The 20,410-nt window shown below is 32.9% G+C and overlaps 1 protein-coding gene across 1 annotated transcript in view; it reads right to left on the reverse strand.

Moving 5' to 3' along the window:
- Myo9a (myosin IXA) overlaps positions 1-20,410 on the reverse strand; it is a 254,323-nt gene that overhangs the window by 144,407 nt on the left and 89,506 nt on the right. Inside the window, exons 9-12 of the mRNA XM_026387807.2 lie at positions 19,612-19,701; positions 14,370-14,486; positions 10,852-10,986; positions 3,470-3,591 (exon numbers count right to left, since the gene is read on the reverse strand). Of these exons, the coding sequence (XP_026243592.2) occupies positions 3,470-3,591; positions 10,852-10,986; positions 14,370-14,486; positions 19,612-19,701 (464 nt within the window). The remainder of the gene's footprint in view (positions 1-3,469; positions 3,592-10,851; positions 10,987-14,369; positions 14,487-19,611; positions 19,702-20,410) is intronic.

Genomic DNA, 20,410 nt, shown 5'->3' on the forward strand with positions numbered 1-20,410 from the left:
ACTAAATTTATTTTCAACATCTCTTTACAGGTAAAAGGCAGAGGAAAAATACTTCATGCCTTTTCATCTTATCTTCTGGGATATTAAAGCATAAAAGATGAAAGGATTTCAGGACATGCCACCCCAAAATATGCTGTTCTGACCTAATGATTATTTGAACTGAAGGCAAATCAGAAATACAAGACATAGGGATAGGCTCCTAACTGCCTTTTTCCTACATAAAAATAAGCCATAAAATTTTCCATGAGAAGGGTGCTCTCCCTGTTCCAGAAAAAGAACATCCTAATTACCAAAGACTAAAAATAGACATTAAGACAGAACTGTACAAACTAACAAAATAACCCTTATCTTCTACTAGTTATTCCCAGTCTCTGTTACCTTCACACAATTTATAGCTCCTACCCCAAACCCTTTGTCTTGAAATTTCTGGAAAAATTTTTCATTTTTGTCTAAAAAATAGATAAGCTCTTTGTTCTGATTACTTCTTCAGGTCTCTATTTTCATGTACATATAAAATTCTAATAAAATGTAAATGCTTTCCCTCTGTTTATCTGTCTTATGTCAGTTTCTCAGGCCCAGTCAAGGACCCTATCAGAGCAGCGGACAATTTTTTCCTACCCAGTGAGACAAAAATGAACCATTTATTTAAAAAAAAAAAAAAAGGTACTGGACTGGCTCATTTACAAAGTAAAAAAATTAAAATAATGTTTTTAAAATTTTTCATAGCGGTCTGAATACAAACATAATTGAAGAGATGATTAAAAGGATATTTAGTCCAGTCTCCTACCTACAACAATATCCTCAAAGATAATCCAGAATTATTATTTCTAATGAAGAATTTTTTACTTCTTGAAGAAGATACTCATCAGCTCTAATAATCAGAAAATTTGTTTCCTTTTATTGGGCTAAATTTGTCATTTCAATTTATGTGGCTTGAGTGACAACAAAGAGGTGACATTCCCTTTATTGATCAAAACTTAAATCTATGATCTAGGCATGGTGATGCACACCTATAAACTCAGCTACTTGGGAGACTGAGGCAGTAGGATTGTGAATTTGAGGCCAGACTGGGCCACTCTGTCTCAAAAACAAAAAGGGCTGCAGATGTAGCTCAGTGGTCAAGTGCCCCTAGGTTCTATTCCCAGTATCACAAAAAGCAAACAAAAAATACAACAATGTTAGATAGAAATTGGCCAGAAATATACAATCTTTTTATAGTAAGATGTGCATTTAATGAAATGTTGCTTAAAGAATGGCGAGGTAATGAGCCCCTTGTTCTATTCATGTTTTAATTATACAGTCATTACATCAATTGCTGTTGACAAATGTGACAGAGTAGATAGCAGCAGCATTTCCTTTTTGCACGCAAGAAAACTGAAGACCAGGCATGGTGGTGCATGTGACTCTGGAGGCTGAGGCAGGAGGATTACAAGTTAGAGGACAGCCTCAGCAACTTAGGCCCTAAGGAACTTAGTGAGACCCTGTCTCAAAATAAAAAATACAAAGAGCTGAGGATATAGCTCAGTGGTAAATCATCTCTGTGTTCAATCCCCAGCACCAAAAGGGGGAAAAAAAAAAAAAAAACAGGAGATTTGTAGAGAGTAGGTAATAGAGATAGGATATAGATAGGCTCTAAAATTGTACTATTTGGGGAAAGTAATCTTATTTAATACTTCAAAGTACAACCTTATTAATCAGAAATAGCTGGAGGGTTTGAATCTTGAAATCTGACTTACAAATCATATGATCTTTCACTGAAAGTGCTTAAAACATACTTGTTGCTCTAAATATCTCAGACAAAAAGAACTGCTTATCATTTCATTATCAACTACCAAAATTATTAGTTCTGAATACTAAATATTAAAATTAACTATGATTTGAAAGATTTCTCCAATAAATACTAGAGGTAAACTATGCAACCACAATTAGGAATTACTGACCTTACAATTTTATAAGAGATAATAATCATTTCTGGGAATAGAGAGCAATACCAAGAATACTCTGCATAGAAAATTAAATTATTAAATTAAAATATTTTTATTTTTGTTGACTACACTTTAATTCATTTAGAATAACAGAACATATTAGTGGTACAGTGGGTTAGGGTGGATACTAGACATAAACTCTTAGCAATTTCTTTCCATTATATTTTTCATTCTATAATCTTACTATTTTCATGTAGCAATTCTGTGTGTTTATGGCATAGTAATAGAGTGACATGACTTTTACAAAAATAGGATATTTCTGAGAAAAAAGGACTCACTTTTATTAACTAGACAACAAGTATAAACTTTTAATTGCCCCATGATCCCATGAAAACCTGATGTATAGTCTAGTCTTTCAACCTATGACAATAAATTTTCAGTATTTTCTATCATAGTTTAATGGGTATAATATTAAATTAGGAATCAGGTAAGTTAATTCAATTTCTAAATTTGTTACTGAAGAGTTGTTTAAAAATCTACACAATCTCCTCATTTCAGTTTCTCCAATTCTAGGTTTGCCATCTGTTATGATGAATATGAGGAGTTTGATATGAGGTATCCACTGAAAAGCTCATTTGACAATGCAGGTATGTTCAGAGGTGAGATGATTAGATCATAAAAGTTGTGATTCATCAGTGGATTAATCACTTAATGAATTAATAATCTGAATGGATTACTTGGTGATAATCACAGACAGGTGGAGCGAAGCTAGAAGAAGAAAGTTACTGAGGGTGTGCCCTTGGAGATTTTATTTTGTCTCTGGCTCCTCAAGTACCCTCTCTCTCTGCTTCCTGGCTGCCATGCACTGGGCAGTTTTCCTCTGCCATGTCCTTCCTTCATGATGTTCCACCTCACCTCAGGTCCACAGGAATAGAGTCAGCCCAAAATGGGCTGAACCTCTAAAACTGAGAGCAAGTTTTCCTCCTCTAAGTTGTTCTTGTCAGGAATTGGTCACAGCAACAAAAAACTAACACCATTTTGTAGGCTAATTTAACTATAAATCATCTTTTTAAATATCAGACATTACTCTGGAGGATGCTACAGCATATGAAGCTTTCAGAGGTTTATATTTAAGACTGCTATACTGAACAGTATAGACTAGAAAATATTTTGCATATATTGCCATTTGCCACCAACACAGTCATGACAGGCATCATGAATATATCATGATATCCTTTTTTACTAAACATGAAAACTGCAAATACATCTCAGAAATAAAAATTCAAAAAGAACAGAACACACAACAAAAAAAATAAAATACGTCAACAAATCTAACATCAAACTCTGTCAAAATAAACTGCAAAAAAAGAAAAAATAAATTCAGTAGTGAAATTCAGCCTATTTATCAAGAAATGCAAATATTTAATAACTGCATACAACAGAACCTTTAGCCCTTTACTTGGAAATATAAGGAGAAAGTTTAAACTTAAGAAGGCATAAAAAGCCCAATGGCCAATAACAATATTGAAAAGAACCATACTTACTTGCTTTCTTCATCCAAAAGATGGAGCAGTCCTGTTGGTTTTTTGCTAATAAGATTTATGCAACAAGTATTATCAATATAATCAATATTATGCCAACTGATACCTTCAGTTCTATATTCCTCCTAGGAAAATCAAACAACAAAATAATAATTTATTCATCTTACAGAAAATGATAGGCATATAATAACAAGAACTGAAAAGTACAGTCTGTTTTTTCTTTTTAAATCACAATCCATATAATGGAAAGATGCTTATTAATCAGCTTACTAATCTTAATACAGTGTCTCTGTTTCTTCACATTGAGCAAAGTAAGAAAGCCCATCCAGTGGCACACTTCTATAAACCCAGCTACTCAAGAGACTAAAGCAGGAAGACTGAAAATTTGAGGCCAGCTGCAGCAACTTGGTGAGATCCTGTCTCAAAAAGAACTACAGAGGCAGCTCAGTAATAGAAAACATTTTTTTTTTTTTAAGTACATGCAACCAAATTTTGAGGTTAGAATCCTATTTCTGAAACTTCTCTAAGCAAGACTTAGGCCTGGTGTTTAGTCACACCAAATGATTACTCCATTAAGGAAAATATACAAGTAAGAAGCCTAATTTCCCCTACATGATTCTAAACTACCAAAAGGACTGCATTTGTTGGATCATCAACAATTAATTTAATAAAATAGAATTCCTCAGGTAAGTGGGAAGTCATTCACAAATCATGTGGAATTCATATACTGAATTTTGGCAAAAGAAAATCTTTTGTACATTTTTACTTCAACAAAAAGGCCTCAAATTTCAAGGTCAAAAACCCCAAAACTCAGGTCTTGAGCAGCTACAGTAAAACCCTTGTACAAAGCACCCATTTTTCCTTACTCTTTTTACTGGGAAATACTTTTTTATTTGTCCCTATGAAACTTTCACCTTAATTACCCTAATTAGGAAAGTAAGTACTAATTATTCTCTCTTAAAATGTTCACAAGAGTAGAATTTTTATTAAAAGGTCACCCCCAAGTGGTAAGAAAGCACCACTTACCACCCTGCCATTCTACCTTTTTGTAGTATTAGCAAGCATACCAGTTAAACAAGGGCATTAGGATTTTTACACATTATAGTAGTCCTTAGTCCCCTTCCAAATGAACATTCAGAGTCTCTTACCCAATGCCAGCTTCTAATATATTTGGTAAGATTTATTTGTTTACAGATATTATCTAAATAAACTTACACAATAGATAATTATTTTTGTCTGACTTTTTGGCTCAATTTAGGTTTCAGAGACATACATTTTGTTAGAAGCCACTCAAAGTTCATTCATTTTAATTGCTATAGGAAAGAGGTCATAAAAAACATAATCACTCATTTATGTACTGTCTATATGTTGTGTATTTTCTCAATGTAACTGCAAAGTTGAAACCATGTTGTTCAAAAAAACCTAAAGGACCTATTTAATCTCATCCTTTTCAGAAATTGTATGCCAAACTGACACAGAATGTTACTCCTCAAACTTTAAAGTATAGCAGTATCATATGGAAGGCTTGTTAAAACACAAGTCAATTGGGCCTCATCCCAAGAATTTCTGAATTAAATAGGTATAGGAATACACTTAGGGTTTTATTTCTTACAAGTTCCCTGGATATGTTGATGCTAAAAGGAGAAGAGGAGAAACAACATTTTGAGTTTGAGAACTAATTCTATAGAGTATTCCACTGTATTTACATATAACAACTTATTCATTGATTCTCTTTTGGCAGATGTTACTTTTACTTCTAATTTTTGGCCATTAAAAATAAGGCCATGGGATTGGGGATATAGCTCAGTTGGTAGAGTGCATGCCTTGCATGGCACAAGGCTCTGGGTTCAATCCCCAACACCCCCCCACCCCACCCCCCCACACACACACACCAAAAAAAAAAAAAAAAAAACAGAAAAATAAGGCCATGGGCTGGGGTTGTGGCTCAGTGACAGAGCACTTGCCTCACACATGTGAGGCACTGGGTTCAATCCTCAGCACCACATAAAAATGAATAAACAAAATAAAAATATCGTGTCCATGTATAACTAAAAAATATTTTTTAAAAAATAAGGCCATTACAACCATTTCTACCCAAAACTTTTATGTGTGTGTGCGCACACACGCATATATGTGTATTTATGTTTAATTTCATTTTTTTGGTTCTTCTAAATTATACATTATCTGTATATATTTTGAGATTATAAATTACACATATTTAACTCAGCAAATATTGCCAAACAGTTTTCTAAAGTGGCTGTGCCAATTCACAAAACCAGCATATGGTAGCTTCCCTACCAACACATTTCTTCAATACTTGTATTAACCAGTCTTTTTCATTTTAATCATGCTGGTGAATGCCTTAGGTATCTGATTGTGATTTTAATTTCAACTGCTGTGATGAATAATGTTATGGTTTAGGTGTGATGTGTCCCCCCAAAAGCTACTGTGTGAAACAATGCAATAAAGTTTAGAGGTAAAATGATAGGCTTATGAGAGCCTCATTCAATGCATTAATCCCAATAAGGATTAACTGGGTGGTAACAGTAGGCAGGAAGGGTATGGCTGGAGGAGGTGGGAGAAGGGAACTATTTTGTCTGTAGTGAAGGGAACTCTCTCTCTCTCTACTTCCAAGTGGCCATGTTCTGAGCTGCTTTCCTCTGCCACACTCTTCCAGCCATGATGTTCTATCTCACCTCAGGCCCAAGGAATGGAGGCAACTATCTATGCACTGGGACCTCTAAAACTGTAAGACCCAAATAAACTTTTCCTCCTCTAAAATTGTTCTTATCAAAGAGCTGGGAATGTAGCTCAGTAATAGTGCTCTTGCCTAACATGTATAAGGCCCTGGGTTAAATCTCTAGTACCATAAAATATAAAATTGTTCTTCTCAGGTCTTTTGGTCACAGCAGCAAAAAAAAGCTGACTAAAACAAATAATAAGAGAAAAACATTTCCATGTTAACTGCCTGTTTAAATATCTCCTTTTGTGATATGCCTATGTTCATTATTTTATCAATGTCTTAACAGAAATAAAATATTCTGTAACTTAGCAGTAAAAAAATCTTAGAATATCTAAAATTCCATTTACTCCCCTAATTTATATGCTACTCTTCTCAGGCATTTTAGTTCTACTTAAATATTATAGCATTTACCTTTCTCCAATTTAGTTAGCTGAATATTCACTTAGATTCACCAACTTTTAAAAATATTTTTCACTGCTCTTCATTCCTTCCTATACCTCCAAACTCTAACTGGGGATATGTTAATAATGCCTAAATAACATGATTCAGTTTTAAGGAAAATATCCCACTATATCCTAACTTCCACTATTTCCTCTGAAAGCTGACTGCCATTCTTACTGCTGCATCTTTAAAGATACTATTTTGTTTCCTCTCTATGCTTTCAGACTGTTTTTGGATTTTTAGAGTTCCTCAAATGTGTGCTTTGGGCAGTAACGGTGAGGAAGGTGCATGTGCACATGCACACACGTGTGTTCTACCTTCCAGATCACTAATTTTCTCTTAACCTGAATCTACTTATTAAAAACAATCTTATATTCTTAATTTCACAGTAGTAGATTTTAGGTATTTTCTGGACTAGTTTTTAATAAAAGTATTACTCTTTTAAAAAATATTTGAAACCATAAAGCCCTGTCTGATGACATCTTTATCTAGATCCCCTATTGTACTACTATCTCACTGCTCTTGTTTTTTAATTATGTTGGTTTACCCCCTTGTCTTTTTTCTACTTAGTTCTCTCTTCCTTTCTTTTCAACAGTGGTAATTTTAGCATTTGGATGATCTCTTCCTCCAGTAGAAAGCGAATTTGCTCTTGGCACATATGACTAAGAACACTAGAAATTCTACACTAGTTACACCAAATCAGGAACTGAGATGACTTAAACCGAACATCAATCCCCATGATGCCTATCTATTCCTAGCTTATCTTTTATTACTAATGGGTACTCTTTTGGGGAGTCTCAACCTGTCTATAGAAATATCTATGGACTTCCTCAGTAGAAAAGTCTGCTCAATTCTTCAGACCATCAAGCCTAGATTCATTTAGAATCACCAACACTCTACTAGAACAAAGAATCATCTGAGCTCACCTGCCTAGATTTCCTTCTTTCATTCATTTGAAAACAATCCAATGTTCAGTTTTAGAGGTGTTATTCCACAAAATTAGTCAGAATTTTCTAGTCTGACAACACCAAATGTAGAATGAACAAAACAAAAGGTTTACAAATTTAAAAAAAAAAAAAAAAGAAGAAAAGAAAAAAAAAAAAAAAGAAAAGCTCAAACCAGGCACGGTGGTGCACACCTGTAATCCCAGGGGCTCAGGAGGCTGAGACAGGAGGATTGTGGGTTCAAAGCCAGCCTCAGCAACAGCGAGGCACTAAGCAATTCAGTGAGACGCTGTCTCTACATAAAATACAAAACAGGGCTGGGGATGCAGCTCAGTGGTCAAATGCCCCCCGAGTTCAATCCCCAGTATGCCCCACCCTGGCCAACCTGCAAAAAAAAAAACCTTTCCCCTTAAAAAAAAAAAAAACTTGCTGGATTAAAAACTACTTAAATAAGATCCCTGAACTCAACATTTTCTATCTCTAATGTTTAGCACAAAGATTGGCACATGACTATTATTGATGAATACCAATGATGTGAAGGATAATTCTGAGCAAGAAGAGAATAATATCAGAAATGATAACAGGAAACATTTTCATATCTCAGAAACCTTGCACATAATCTCTACCACTATCTTAATTCAGGATGCAAAAATCACTGAACAAGACTAATTCACCTGGCTTGTGCAGATTGTTTCCTTACCTCCAGTTCACTCTCTTCAGTCCATCTTCCACAGTTAAAATGCAAGTACCATACCAAATATACTTCAAATAGCTCCTCCCTCTCTGAAAGAAAAAATTCTAATCTTCTCTGCGTGATAACATAAGGTCCCACTTTTAAATATACTTTACGTATACCTTTGCCCCATTGACAATCTTGTGAGCTCCAACTCACTATTCAAAATCATATTCCAGAACCACCTCTGGATTTCAATGTAGATGAATCAATATATTATTTTACTTTATGCCTGATTATAGAATGTGTCATCCTACATGGAAATGAATCTATCGTTTTCCTATCCTACATGCCTATATATTCCTTTTGGACAAAATTTAGAACTAAACCACAATTCTCATACTGAAGAATTTTTTTTTTCTACAAAAACATCTTTGATACTAACTGATTCGGGTATTCAATTGAATTTAACAAACAGTCACTAGGTAACCATCTCATAATAGGTACAAATGATACCCATTATAAGACACTTAATATTTAAACTGCCTTGAATCTTTTTTTTTTTGAGAGAGAGAGAGAGAGAGAGAGAGAGAGAGAGAGAGAGAGAGAATATTTTTAAATATTTATTTTTTAGTTTTCGGCGGACACAACATCTTTATGTGGTGCTGAGGATCAAACCCAGCGCCCCACACTTGCCAGGCAAGTGCACTACCGCTTGAGCCACATCCCCAGCCCAGCCTTGAATCTCTTATTCCCAGAAAATCCATCTTAAGTACAAAAACATGAAGAAGTAGTGAAAGAAAATAACAAAGAATGGCAAAGATGTGTAAGGTCTTTCAATGCTCCACAGACTATATCAAAACATATCCACTAGCTAATAAAATAGAGAATTCTTGAGAACAAAAATAGAATAACATAGAGTTTAGGTATTCTGTCAAAAATTATGACACTCAAGGTATCAAGTAAATGAGGACCACCCATTCCCAGGTAGTTTTGAATGAATTTTCTATAAAATGTTCTTATTTGTATACAATGTTAATGGCCTAGGCATTTCTTATGGCTCTTCTATATTTATTCTAGATGTCTAGAACAGTTACAGATTAACTTCAATTTACAATAAGAGAATACCTTTCTTTTACAAAAGCATTTTAACTAGTCTTCTGTTTAATGATCTACAGAGCAAATAATGCTTTCCTCTAGAAGAGACAGAATATAGTCAACAAAATACATTCCCCAGGCTGGGGATGTGGCTCAAGCAGCAGCGTGCTAGCCTGGCACAGGTGGGTTGCTGGGCTCGATCCTCAGCATCACATAAAAATAAAATAAAGATGTTGTGCCCACCGGGGGAAAAAAAAAAACACATTCTCCTACTCCTCCAGCACATATATCTATTTGCAAGACATAAAAGATATTAATTTATCCTGATCTAGTCAAAAGAGCACAGAACTGAATCAACAGACCAGGACAGTAATCCCAGCTCAGCTTTTAATAAAAAAGCAAGGGATATAGGACTAGGGTGTAGCTCAGTAGAGTACTTGCCTAGCATGTGCAAGCCCTGAGTTCAATCCCCAGAACCACAAAAACGAATGAAGAAATAAAAAATATAAGAATTATAGAATACTGAAAACTGGTTTTATGCATCATATATAAACTGGAATAAAAACAATGACTGCCTAATAAGTAACATTACCTAAGAGTTAGCTAGAAGTTTAATTATATTTAATTATCTTTTAACAGTTCCAGTACAGTGTCTAGCTAAAAGGTTACATTTAATTAAAACATTAAGCATTCATCAAGATGGCCAAAATTAATACTCCTTGTGCCGCTATTAAAAAGCCATTATACCCTTTAAGCAAAATAGAATACAAAGCTAAGAAGGCAACAAGTCTCAATGATAAGGCTGGATAACAGAACAAACTCTTCTTTTCCCTAGTTTTGTAGACCTACTAACTGTTGTCTTTTTATTCATTTTCCATTCTTTAGCATTTTCCTTAAAATTGAGTATGATACACCTTACTCCTGTTTACATCCTCCTACACAAAATGAAATCCTGAGTTATAATCTCAACCTGTTATTGCTTTCATATTTAGTTGGAAGAAAAGCCCACATTTTTTTTTTTTTACCCTGCGCCTTTACAGTTAACAATTCTCATGGAAACTGAAAACTCACTATTTTAAACTAACAATCTTGAGTTTATCATGACAAGTATCTAGTTGCCCATCTTGATTTCTCTATACGGTCCTTGGACCAAAAGCATCCAAGGAGCATACTTAGCATTACACACAGTGACCACAGCCATAGGAACAAAATCAACTCTACCAACAAAAACCCTAAACAAACCCACCATCTTTCCCTATAAAGATGCACTCAAGCAAGCTCATACTAGAAAATCTGTTTGGTGACTATGTTTTTTAAAAAACAACAACAACAACAACAACAAAAAAAAAAACACTTTGATTTTTGTCATTTGCTTATAATGCTATGAACCCCACAATGTTTGTACTGAAATACAAAATTTGAAATGCTTATCGTGTCTATGACTTAAAATTCATATGAGGTGAGATATACATATTTGGATACTCACTTGTTCTAACTTAAAGATATGCTGATTAAAGTAGTGCTGTAAACGTTCATTAGCAAAATTAATACAGAACTGTTCAAAACTATTATTTTCATAATCTTCAAACCCAAATATATCAAGAACACCAATGGACAAAGTCTGTAAAACAAGAGAAAATTCTGGTTTAAAAAGGCTCAAATTTACTTAAGTATTTAAGTAAAATACAATATTAATAACAAAATGCTCATTTATAAAGCAGTAGAGAGGGGATTGTTTTTCACAATATTGAAGCAAAATATACCACAATTAAGAAGTATTTTAATTCTCTTTATTTTATTTTTGTCCTAATCATAAAAATATATCTATATTTTTAATGAGTGTAATCCATTCTTAACACATTTTATCATAACAATAAAAATAGATCAAAGTTTTAACACATGTAGCTGGGTGTAATGACACAGACCTGTAATCCCAGCAACTCAGGAGGCTGAAGCAGGAGGATAGCAAGTTCAAAGCCAGCCTCAGCAACACAGCGAGGCTCTAAAGTAACTTAACAAAACCCTATATCTAAATAAAGAAAAATATTTTAAAAAGGGCTGAGGATGTGGCTCAGTGGTTAAGTGCTCTGGGTTCAATCCCTGATACAACAAAACAAAAATTAACACATGTAATTTTGGCATCACATAAAGAAATACATAAAGCACAGGCCAGAGATGGAGCTCAGTGGTAGAGGACATGCCTAGCATGAAAGAGGACCTAGGTTCAATTCCTAGAACCTTAAAAAAAAAAAAAAAAAAAGAATGTACAAAGCACACAGCTAGCAAAAGATAATCATAATTGAAAAAAATAAAAGAAAAGAAGTTCTTAAACTTGGAAAACCCTGAGTTCCAAAAGAGAATGGAAACAGCAGCTACAAAAAAAAAAAAAAAAAAAAGAAATCAAGATTACTAAAGTGAAGGATCAGCAGAAACCAGGTAATCTTGGCAATGCCAAGAAAACCATGTAATTTTTCCTATTTTAACTTCTATTTCCCAATAAATGGAGGTCTACTATAAAAACTAAAGTAACAAAGTTTATTAATCAGCCTTATCCAGATTAAGAATGAAACAAGATATAAAAGCATATAATTTCATAAAGTTAAAATTAAGTATTACTTTAACAAAAAATACAAAGTTTAAAATGTTGACTAGCTCAAAAAAGACTATAATAAAACAGCAATCCTTTCCTCATTCTCAATGTCTGCTCCCTAGAGTCAACATTCCAATCTTGGTAGAGTACACAGAGATTATTCTTTCATTTTTTTGAATATTTTACTTTTTCAATTCTAGAAATCATACATAACTTTTTTCCACACCTGACTCCTAGAACTTATTCTATATAACTTCTTACTGTGATTGACACAGATTCAGCTCTAATCCCTGTATATAAACATCGATCTCACCACTCTATCGCATTCTTGAAACGCTTGTTATGACAATTTGGTTAACTGAAAATAAGTTTTCTCCACTGCAATTGGGAGATGTACCAGACAAACTAATATAGTGAATGATAAATTATAATATATTTCAGAAGTCTGTACTAGGAGTATTTTAATTCTATTGATTAAGTCTAGGTCCTTAAGAAATATTAAAATAATGCCCTTCAAAATGAAGTCAATTTGATAAATCAGATTGCAATTCAAATTAATTTTATGGCTTTGGGCTTACTTAAACCATGAAAATTTAAGAGCAAATTTACCTTTAAAACAGTAAGATTAAATTAAACCTGACATTTCTAATCAGTTTGAAAAAGCAGACTATTTCATAAAGGTTTTTGAGAAAAGTGAATCAGAACTGATTGAAGTTAACTACCACTAATCTGCCACATTAAAAACAAGTTCCAACTGGAAAAGAAGTCTAAACATAAAAACTGAAATTCTAAAAGTATAATGCTAAATATTTTTAAATCTTGGACTAGAAGAGGCCTTCCTATATAAGTAAAATAAATACATAAAACCCAGGACTAGAAAGGAAAATAATGACAGGATTAACTGTGCAAAAATTTAAAACACAGGCATAAAAATACACAACATAACAAACCTTAAAAGTCAAGTAATTGGGCTGGGGTTGTGGCTCAGTGATAGAGCACTTGCCCAGCACAGGTGAGGCCGTGGGTTTGATCCTCAGCACCACATAAAAAAGTAAAAAAATAAAATAAAAATTAAATTCTGGGGGGAAAAAAGTTAGGTAACTAAAAAAGAGAAGATATATTTGCAGTATATATCAAGTTGAGTCTCCATAATGTCCACAATAAATAGCTCCTAAAAAGGAGTAACAAAAAGAAAAAAAATAAACATGAGAATAGCACAAAGATATAAAAAAAAAAAATACAGAAAATAAACTAGAGAAAACAAAATGAGACATTCAACTTTCCGCCCCCAGTGCTGGGCACTGAAGAGGACCAGATGCATGCAAGGCAGGCATTATTCCTCTGAGCCACATCTCCAGGACAGGAAGGCACTCAACTTTCATTACTGGAAACAATGAAAAAAAGTGGGAAATTCCTCTCTTCATAATCAGATTATGTAAATATTGATAATACCCAATATGGATAAAAGTGTAGGGTAACAGGCACTTTGATATACTGCTGGTAGAAGTATACAATTCTTTTTGAAAAGCGATTTAGCAGTAGCTGCTAAATCTTTAAAATACATATATCCTTAAATACAGCAATTTGACACAGAGGAATGAATCCTAGAGAAGGTACATAGAGTTAAGTAAAATATTATTTGTTATGGTATTATTTATAACAAAAATTACTTATTTTAATGAGATTTATTTTACACATCATACCATATATTTCAAAATTACTGAAAATAATGAGGTCCAGACATATAATGACATGCAATGTACATAAAGAGACTTTATGTTAAAAAATAGTTTGCAAAAATAGATAGAATGGTTCTATTTATCTTTTAAAAAACAATTCTGTATGTATATGTTTTCGATATGTAAATACACAGGGAAAAAAGATCTGGAAAGACACACAGAACAGTTCCTCTGAAAAGGGTAATAAATAGCAGAAGTAAAAACAATACTATACTCTAACATGAATGAGTCAATCCCACAAATCCAAAGGCCAAATGTTTTCTCTAACATTCAGATGCTAATTCACAACAAGGCAGGGGGGGACCCTAGAGAAGAATCCATTACCTTAAATTAGGTAGAGGGAAGTGACTGGAGGAGAGCAAGAGGGGAGGTGGGGATAGAGAAGATAGTAGAATGAAACAGACATTATTACTGTATGTATATATATATGACTACATGACTAATATAATTCTGTAACATGTACACTCAGAACATGTACATTATATCCTATCTATGTATGATATATCAAAGTGCATAAATGCATTCTACTGTCATGTATACTAATTAAAACAAATTAAAAAATTAAACAAAAACAATACTATATTACTCTACATAATTCTGTGCTTTAAAATTTCATGTATTAACCAGTTTATTAAGACAGTTTTCTAGGGAAAACATAACCCAATATATTTTTACCTTGGTATTTCGCTCCAAATCTTTACTATTCAGAAGTGCATGATTAATTCGAAAAACTATCCAGTCAAACAAAGCACTATACAAAGACTTAGCCATGGAGTTCCTCACAGTCACAGCCTGTAAAACAAGAAAAGGGTTGTGAGTGCAAAATAATAATCCGACTAAGATAGTACAACAAAGTATACTCTGATCTCATTCAGGGGGAAAAAAAACTTACTATATTGAATAAAAGCTAATTTTTCTCTCAATATAAATAGCTTATAATTGAAATTTTCCATATGTACTCATTAATTTAGTCCAACTCAGGCTAAAATTAACATAATATAGAAATAAAACTAGGTCATCCACAGTTCAAAAACTTTTTACTGAAAATTAGGGTATATATTTCCCCTAGGAACAAAAGTATAATGGAAAGTTTACAAACAAATGACCTTACCAGAAGAATATTCGAGGCAGAGAAATAAATCTGAGAGCAAAAAAGGAATTAATGCCTGTGGAATCCTTCTCACACCGTAAAGCATACATGTACTACCATCACAGTACCATTCACAGTTGTCTTCAGCTCATCATCCACAATAACCTCTAGAAGTATTTCATACCCAGAAATAGTAACAACTGCCTACTTCCAGATTTCTCTAGTTTAAGGAAATTTCTTCTGTACTATCTTTTTGTAAGATTGAAATTTTTATAAAAACAGAAGTCTATTTTTTCAAAAAAGGTATGTATCTTATAGAATTGAATCCTGTCCATTAGAAGACTACAAATCCCAATAATTTATGCATATATATTATGTAGGGATTTATTTTGAAAACTGTATATTCAGGTATACATTCAGAAATGTATATTACATCTCTGCTTTTAAGTACAGAAGAAATAGTAATGATTGAGAATTACCCTGTCGGGACTGGAGTTGTGTGTGGCTCAGTGGTAGTTAAATTTTATTTAACTTGTCTGGCATGTGTGAGGCCCTGGGTTCGATCGTCAGCACCACATATAAATAAATACAATAAAAGATTCATTTATAATAAATAAATACACTATTTTCTGATCCTCATATCTTTATTTATTCTAGCTGCATTGACCATGGTTATGACACTTCAATTCTTAGGCTGCAGGATATACATCCATAAATTGGAGATTTACAGATACTATATATAACCTATGAATTAATTTCAATTATTATAAGTGCTCTACTGTATAAATCATTCTGAAATTTGACTTTTTAATTTCATATTATATTTTGGAGATTTTTCAATTCTGATTTATATATTCTAGTTTCTTCTGGAAGGGAAAGAGAAGACTGGTATCAAATTAACTACAAAACTAGAAATTTAAAAAGTAAATGAAAATTCTTTTAACAATTTTGAGAAAAAGCAATGTCATCTTAAAATTCTGCATCTTGAAAAATTATCAAAGAAGAAAACCAAAAAGCAAAATGTATACAGCATAATAGAATAACATGCAATTTTCTCCCATAGGGATAAAAATAATCTTTGAAAGAGAAGGAATCTTGCCAGTTGCCACAACATGAATGAATGTACCTGGAGGACATTATGCAAAGTGAAATACCAAAGAACAAATGCAGAATGATCCCAGTTATATGAGATTACTAAAGTAATCAAACTCATAGAAGCAGAGTACAGAGCAGTGGATACCAGAAACAGGAAAATGAGGGAAACATGGAGATGTGAGTGAAAGGATACAAAGTTACATTTACATAGGACAAGTAAGTCTGAGATCTAACATACAACATGATGACTATAGTTAATAGTACTGTATTGCATATTGGAAGTTTGCTAAGAGAATAGATTTCAGATTCTGTCACAACAAAGAAAAGATAGATATGTGAGAAGACAGATATGTTAATTTGCCTGACTGTAGTAACAACTTCACTATGTCTATGTACATCAAAACTTTATATTGTATACTTTAAACATACAATAAATATTGAAGCTAATAAAAATGAGGATAATCTGATCAAACTCAATAAAAACTAAAATATTTTAAGATTAAATAAATAAGCATAAAACACAGAATATAAGGATGTGTTATTACAATAAATTTTATGAACACATTTTACCTAAAAAACTTTCAAATTAAAACTAAAACCTACCCACTTGTTTATAAGTATCATTTTTATAAAATACCATCACTATACAGAACCCAGATCCGCTAATAAATATCTATTTATTCCATATCTCTCAATTTTTATCGCCTTTTTCTCAATGTGGTCCTACCTATCATAACTTAACCTAAATAAGCACAAATACTACATAGTATTTCCCACCAAAGCAAGATTTCACTTAGTGATTCCTATCTTACTGAAGAATACCAATATTCTTAGTTATTCAAGCCTGAAACTTGGAATTCATTTTCTTATATCTCCTTTTTCTTTCTGCCTCTATTATTCAAGTCATAACCAAGTCCTCTTGATTTTACCATATTGTTTCTATTGGCATTTTACCATTTCTTGCAGAGCAAAAATCTTTCTCCATACTACTACAGCCTCTGAACTCTGTTCTACATCAACTCTTGCAGAATCTAAAATAGATAAAATAGCCTAAATAGTCCTAAAATAGCCCCCAAAATTCCTTTTCCCTAGAGTCCGTGTTCTGTATAATATCTTCCCTTACTTAAGTATAAATTATAAATATAATGGATTTCTCACCTACATTTAATTTATGTTACAATATGAAGGTGAAAGGATTTTAAAGATATAATTAAGGGCCCAAATCAGCTGATTTTTTTAGTTATTCCAAAATAATAGGTGGGCCTGGCTTACAAAACAATCTTTTTTAAAAATATATATATATATATTTTTTAGTTGTAGATGGACACAATACCTTTTTATTTTATTTATGTGGTGCATAGGATTGAACCCAGGGCCTCACACATTCGAGACAAGTGCTCTACTGCTGAGCCACAGCCACAGCCACAGCCCATACAAAACAGTCTTAAAAAGGGACTGGGACCCTGTATCAGAGATTCTCCTGCTGGCAATGAAGAAACAAATTGCCATGTTGAGGATAGAGCCACATGGCAAGAAACAGCCAGCAACTTCTAGTTGCTGGTAACAACACCTGCCTGACAGTCAACAAATCAGTACCTTAGTCCTATAATCACAAGAAACTAAATTCTGTCAACAGTCTAAATTTGGAAGAGAGCCTCAAGCATCAGATGAGGTCACAGCCCTGATGGACATCTTGATTTCAGCCTAGTGCCTAACTAATCTAAGCCGAGAGTCATGACTCTTGAAAACTGCCAAAATAATAATCTATATGGTATTAAGTTGCTAAGTTTCCTACACAGTTATAGAAAACTAACATTCCCTCCAAATGAATTTTTCAAATTGCTAAAGTGCTCCTTTAAAAAAAACAGTCTTAAGAAAACTTCTTTTTCTTAAAACACTTAACAGTATTTCCATTTTCTTCAAGTAAAATACTAAAACATTTAAAAAATGCTTCCCATTTACCAAAAGAATAATACACTAAACAAGCATAAATAAAAATAAAAGTTTTTTTTTAACTCAGAAGTTTAATTTAAAGGTAAAATATAAAGAATTTTTTTGTAATAAAAAAAAGTTTACAAGGGCTGGGGATGTGGCTCAAGCGGTAGCGTGCTCGCCTGGCATGCGTGCGGCCTGGGTTCGATCCTCAGCACCACATACCAACAAAGATGTTGTGTCTGCCGAGAACTAAAAAATAATAAAAAATTCTCTCTCTCTCTCTCTCTCTCTCTCTCTCTCTCTCTCCCCTCTTTAAAAAAAAAAAGTTTACAAAATATAAAAGCACCAAACATTTTATGAAAAAAAGGCAAAACTCTTAAAGGTTCGGGTTTTTTTACTATTTAGAAAGGTGCTATCAGAGTAGGAAACCGTAAGATATGACATAAGAAGAAATACAGACTCAGAGACATAGTTAAGAGGAACCCAAAAGAAGGATAAATGATCAATATTAGCCTAAAAAAAAATTCTCCAAGGCCCCAAAACAATTTTTTCACTTGTGTTATCTTCTCATCTCACTCATATACTATTTTATAGTTTCTCATCACCTTCATAAAACTCCTCTGTATCAATGGATTTTCAATAATTTTCTTATTTATCATTTAGAAATGAAGGGTTCCCCAAAGGTTCACATGTTGAAGGATGGAGTCCCCAATTTAGCAATGTTTCAGAGATGGGGCTGCTAGAAAGTGACTGAATAATGAGTGGATCAATCCATTGATAAATTCATAATTTGGTGACATTATTGGGAGATGGTATAAACTATAAGAGGTAGGGGCTAAGTGGAAGAAGTCACAGGGTTGGGGGTAGGTTCTGAAAGGGTATATTTTGTCTCAAGCTGCTGCTTCTTTCTCGGTGCTTCCAAGGTGCCAAGAGGTAAGCAGCTTTCCCCCACTGGAGGCAAACCAATAGAGTAGACCAACCAAAAAATAAAACCTCTGAAATCATGAGCCAAAATAATTTTTTCTTCCTATAAGTTATTTTTCTCAGGTATTTTGACACAGCAACAAAGAGCTGACTAACACACTATCCTATACACTTAGTATAGTAATAAACACAAATTTCATCTGGCAAATTATACAGATATTATCTAAAGCCATAAGAGTGAGTGAGATAATGTAGATAAAGAATACAGAGAAGACAAAGGTTGTGTCCTACCTAGTGTACCACCTTTTTGGAGGTTAAGAAGAAAAAGCAAGCAAAAAGAACTACAAATACGGGGCCCACCACAAAAAAGTAACCCAGCAAAGTATAATGTGCTAGAAGGTAACCGGAAAAAATGAGGTCTCAAGAAGGAATAATCAATGAGATCAAACAAACACTGATAATTTATAATTCTACCTACTATCTGTCTACCTCATATTAATAATATTAAACTTAATGCTGTTTTTTAAAAAAATTTAATTGACGTATTCTTCAAATTCTTTCCTTTTCACAAAAGGATCAAGCTGTGAAAAAATTAATAAAAATTTAGAGAAATTTAAAAAAATATGAAACTTAAGAATGATGAAAAAATTTAAAAAGAACAGTGAAGAAAAATCCTTGGGGGAAAAAATTTAAAGCCCCTACTTAAAATCACATTCAGTTTCTATGTGAATGGAAAATTCATGATCAAATTTCAAGGGCTTAGAAAATGTGTAAGTAAACAGATTTTTTTAATTGTCATTTTAATTTTGTTAAGAGGAAAAACACAAACTCCTAAGAATGTCTAGAATGCTTTGATTTCAATGAAAACCATACCTCTGCCAACTTGTATGGTAAAATAAGCTTCTCTCCAACTGTCACCGTCTTTCTCGTTACTAATGCTTCAAATAGCATCTCTTCTTTAACCTATACAGCAAAAAAGTAAATTTCAATATATGATATTTATGACAAAGATTGAATTATTTTATTGAAAAGCCAACAGAGGAAAAAATATTATATGGGATCAGTAAATATACAATAGAGAAAAAAGGAAATCCAAGAAAAATACCAGCAATTTGAACATTGGTCAAAGTAGAATTTAACTTGTCTCACTCACTCCCATTACCCCCACTAAAAACCAAAATAAGATACATGAGATAAACAGGTTTTTTTTAAATTTGCTTTCTGAGCATAACAGAAAATAAGTTTATTATGCAAAATATAGAAAATATAGAATAGTAATAAAAAAATTTATTTAAAACAATCAATCACAATACCACAACTGGAGACAAGGATGAAAAACAGTACTTCTTGAATTTCAGGAAGGTTCTCAAAAAGCCCTTATTTATGTTTCAGATGTTTATTTTTATCTATGGATAATAAACTTTAAAATAAAGTTGACACTCCCATTGTTCTCACTCACTTTGTCTCCCAGAGGTAATTACTATCATGAATTTGACATGTATCATTTTGGTTTTTGTTTTTATACTTTTATATGTATTAAATGTATTCATAAACATGATGTTATACTATCAAATAAATTTAACTCTTCTGTATGGTAGCATATTGCCATATGTTTTTGAGATATAATTATGTTTATAATTTAGATTAAGCTTATTCACTTAATTGCTATATA

This window comes from Urocitellus parryii, chromosome 6 (assembly GCF_045843805.1).
Source record: "Urocitellus parryii isolate mUroPar1 chromosome 6, mUroPar1.hap1, whole genome shotgun sequence".
Classification (NCBI taxonomy): Eukaryota; Metazoa; Chordata; class Mammalia; order Rodentia; family Sciuridae; genus Urocitellus; species Urocitellus parryii.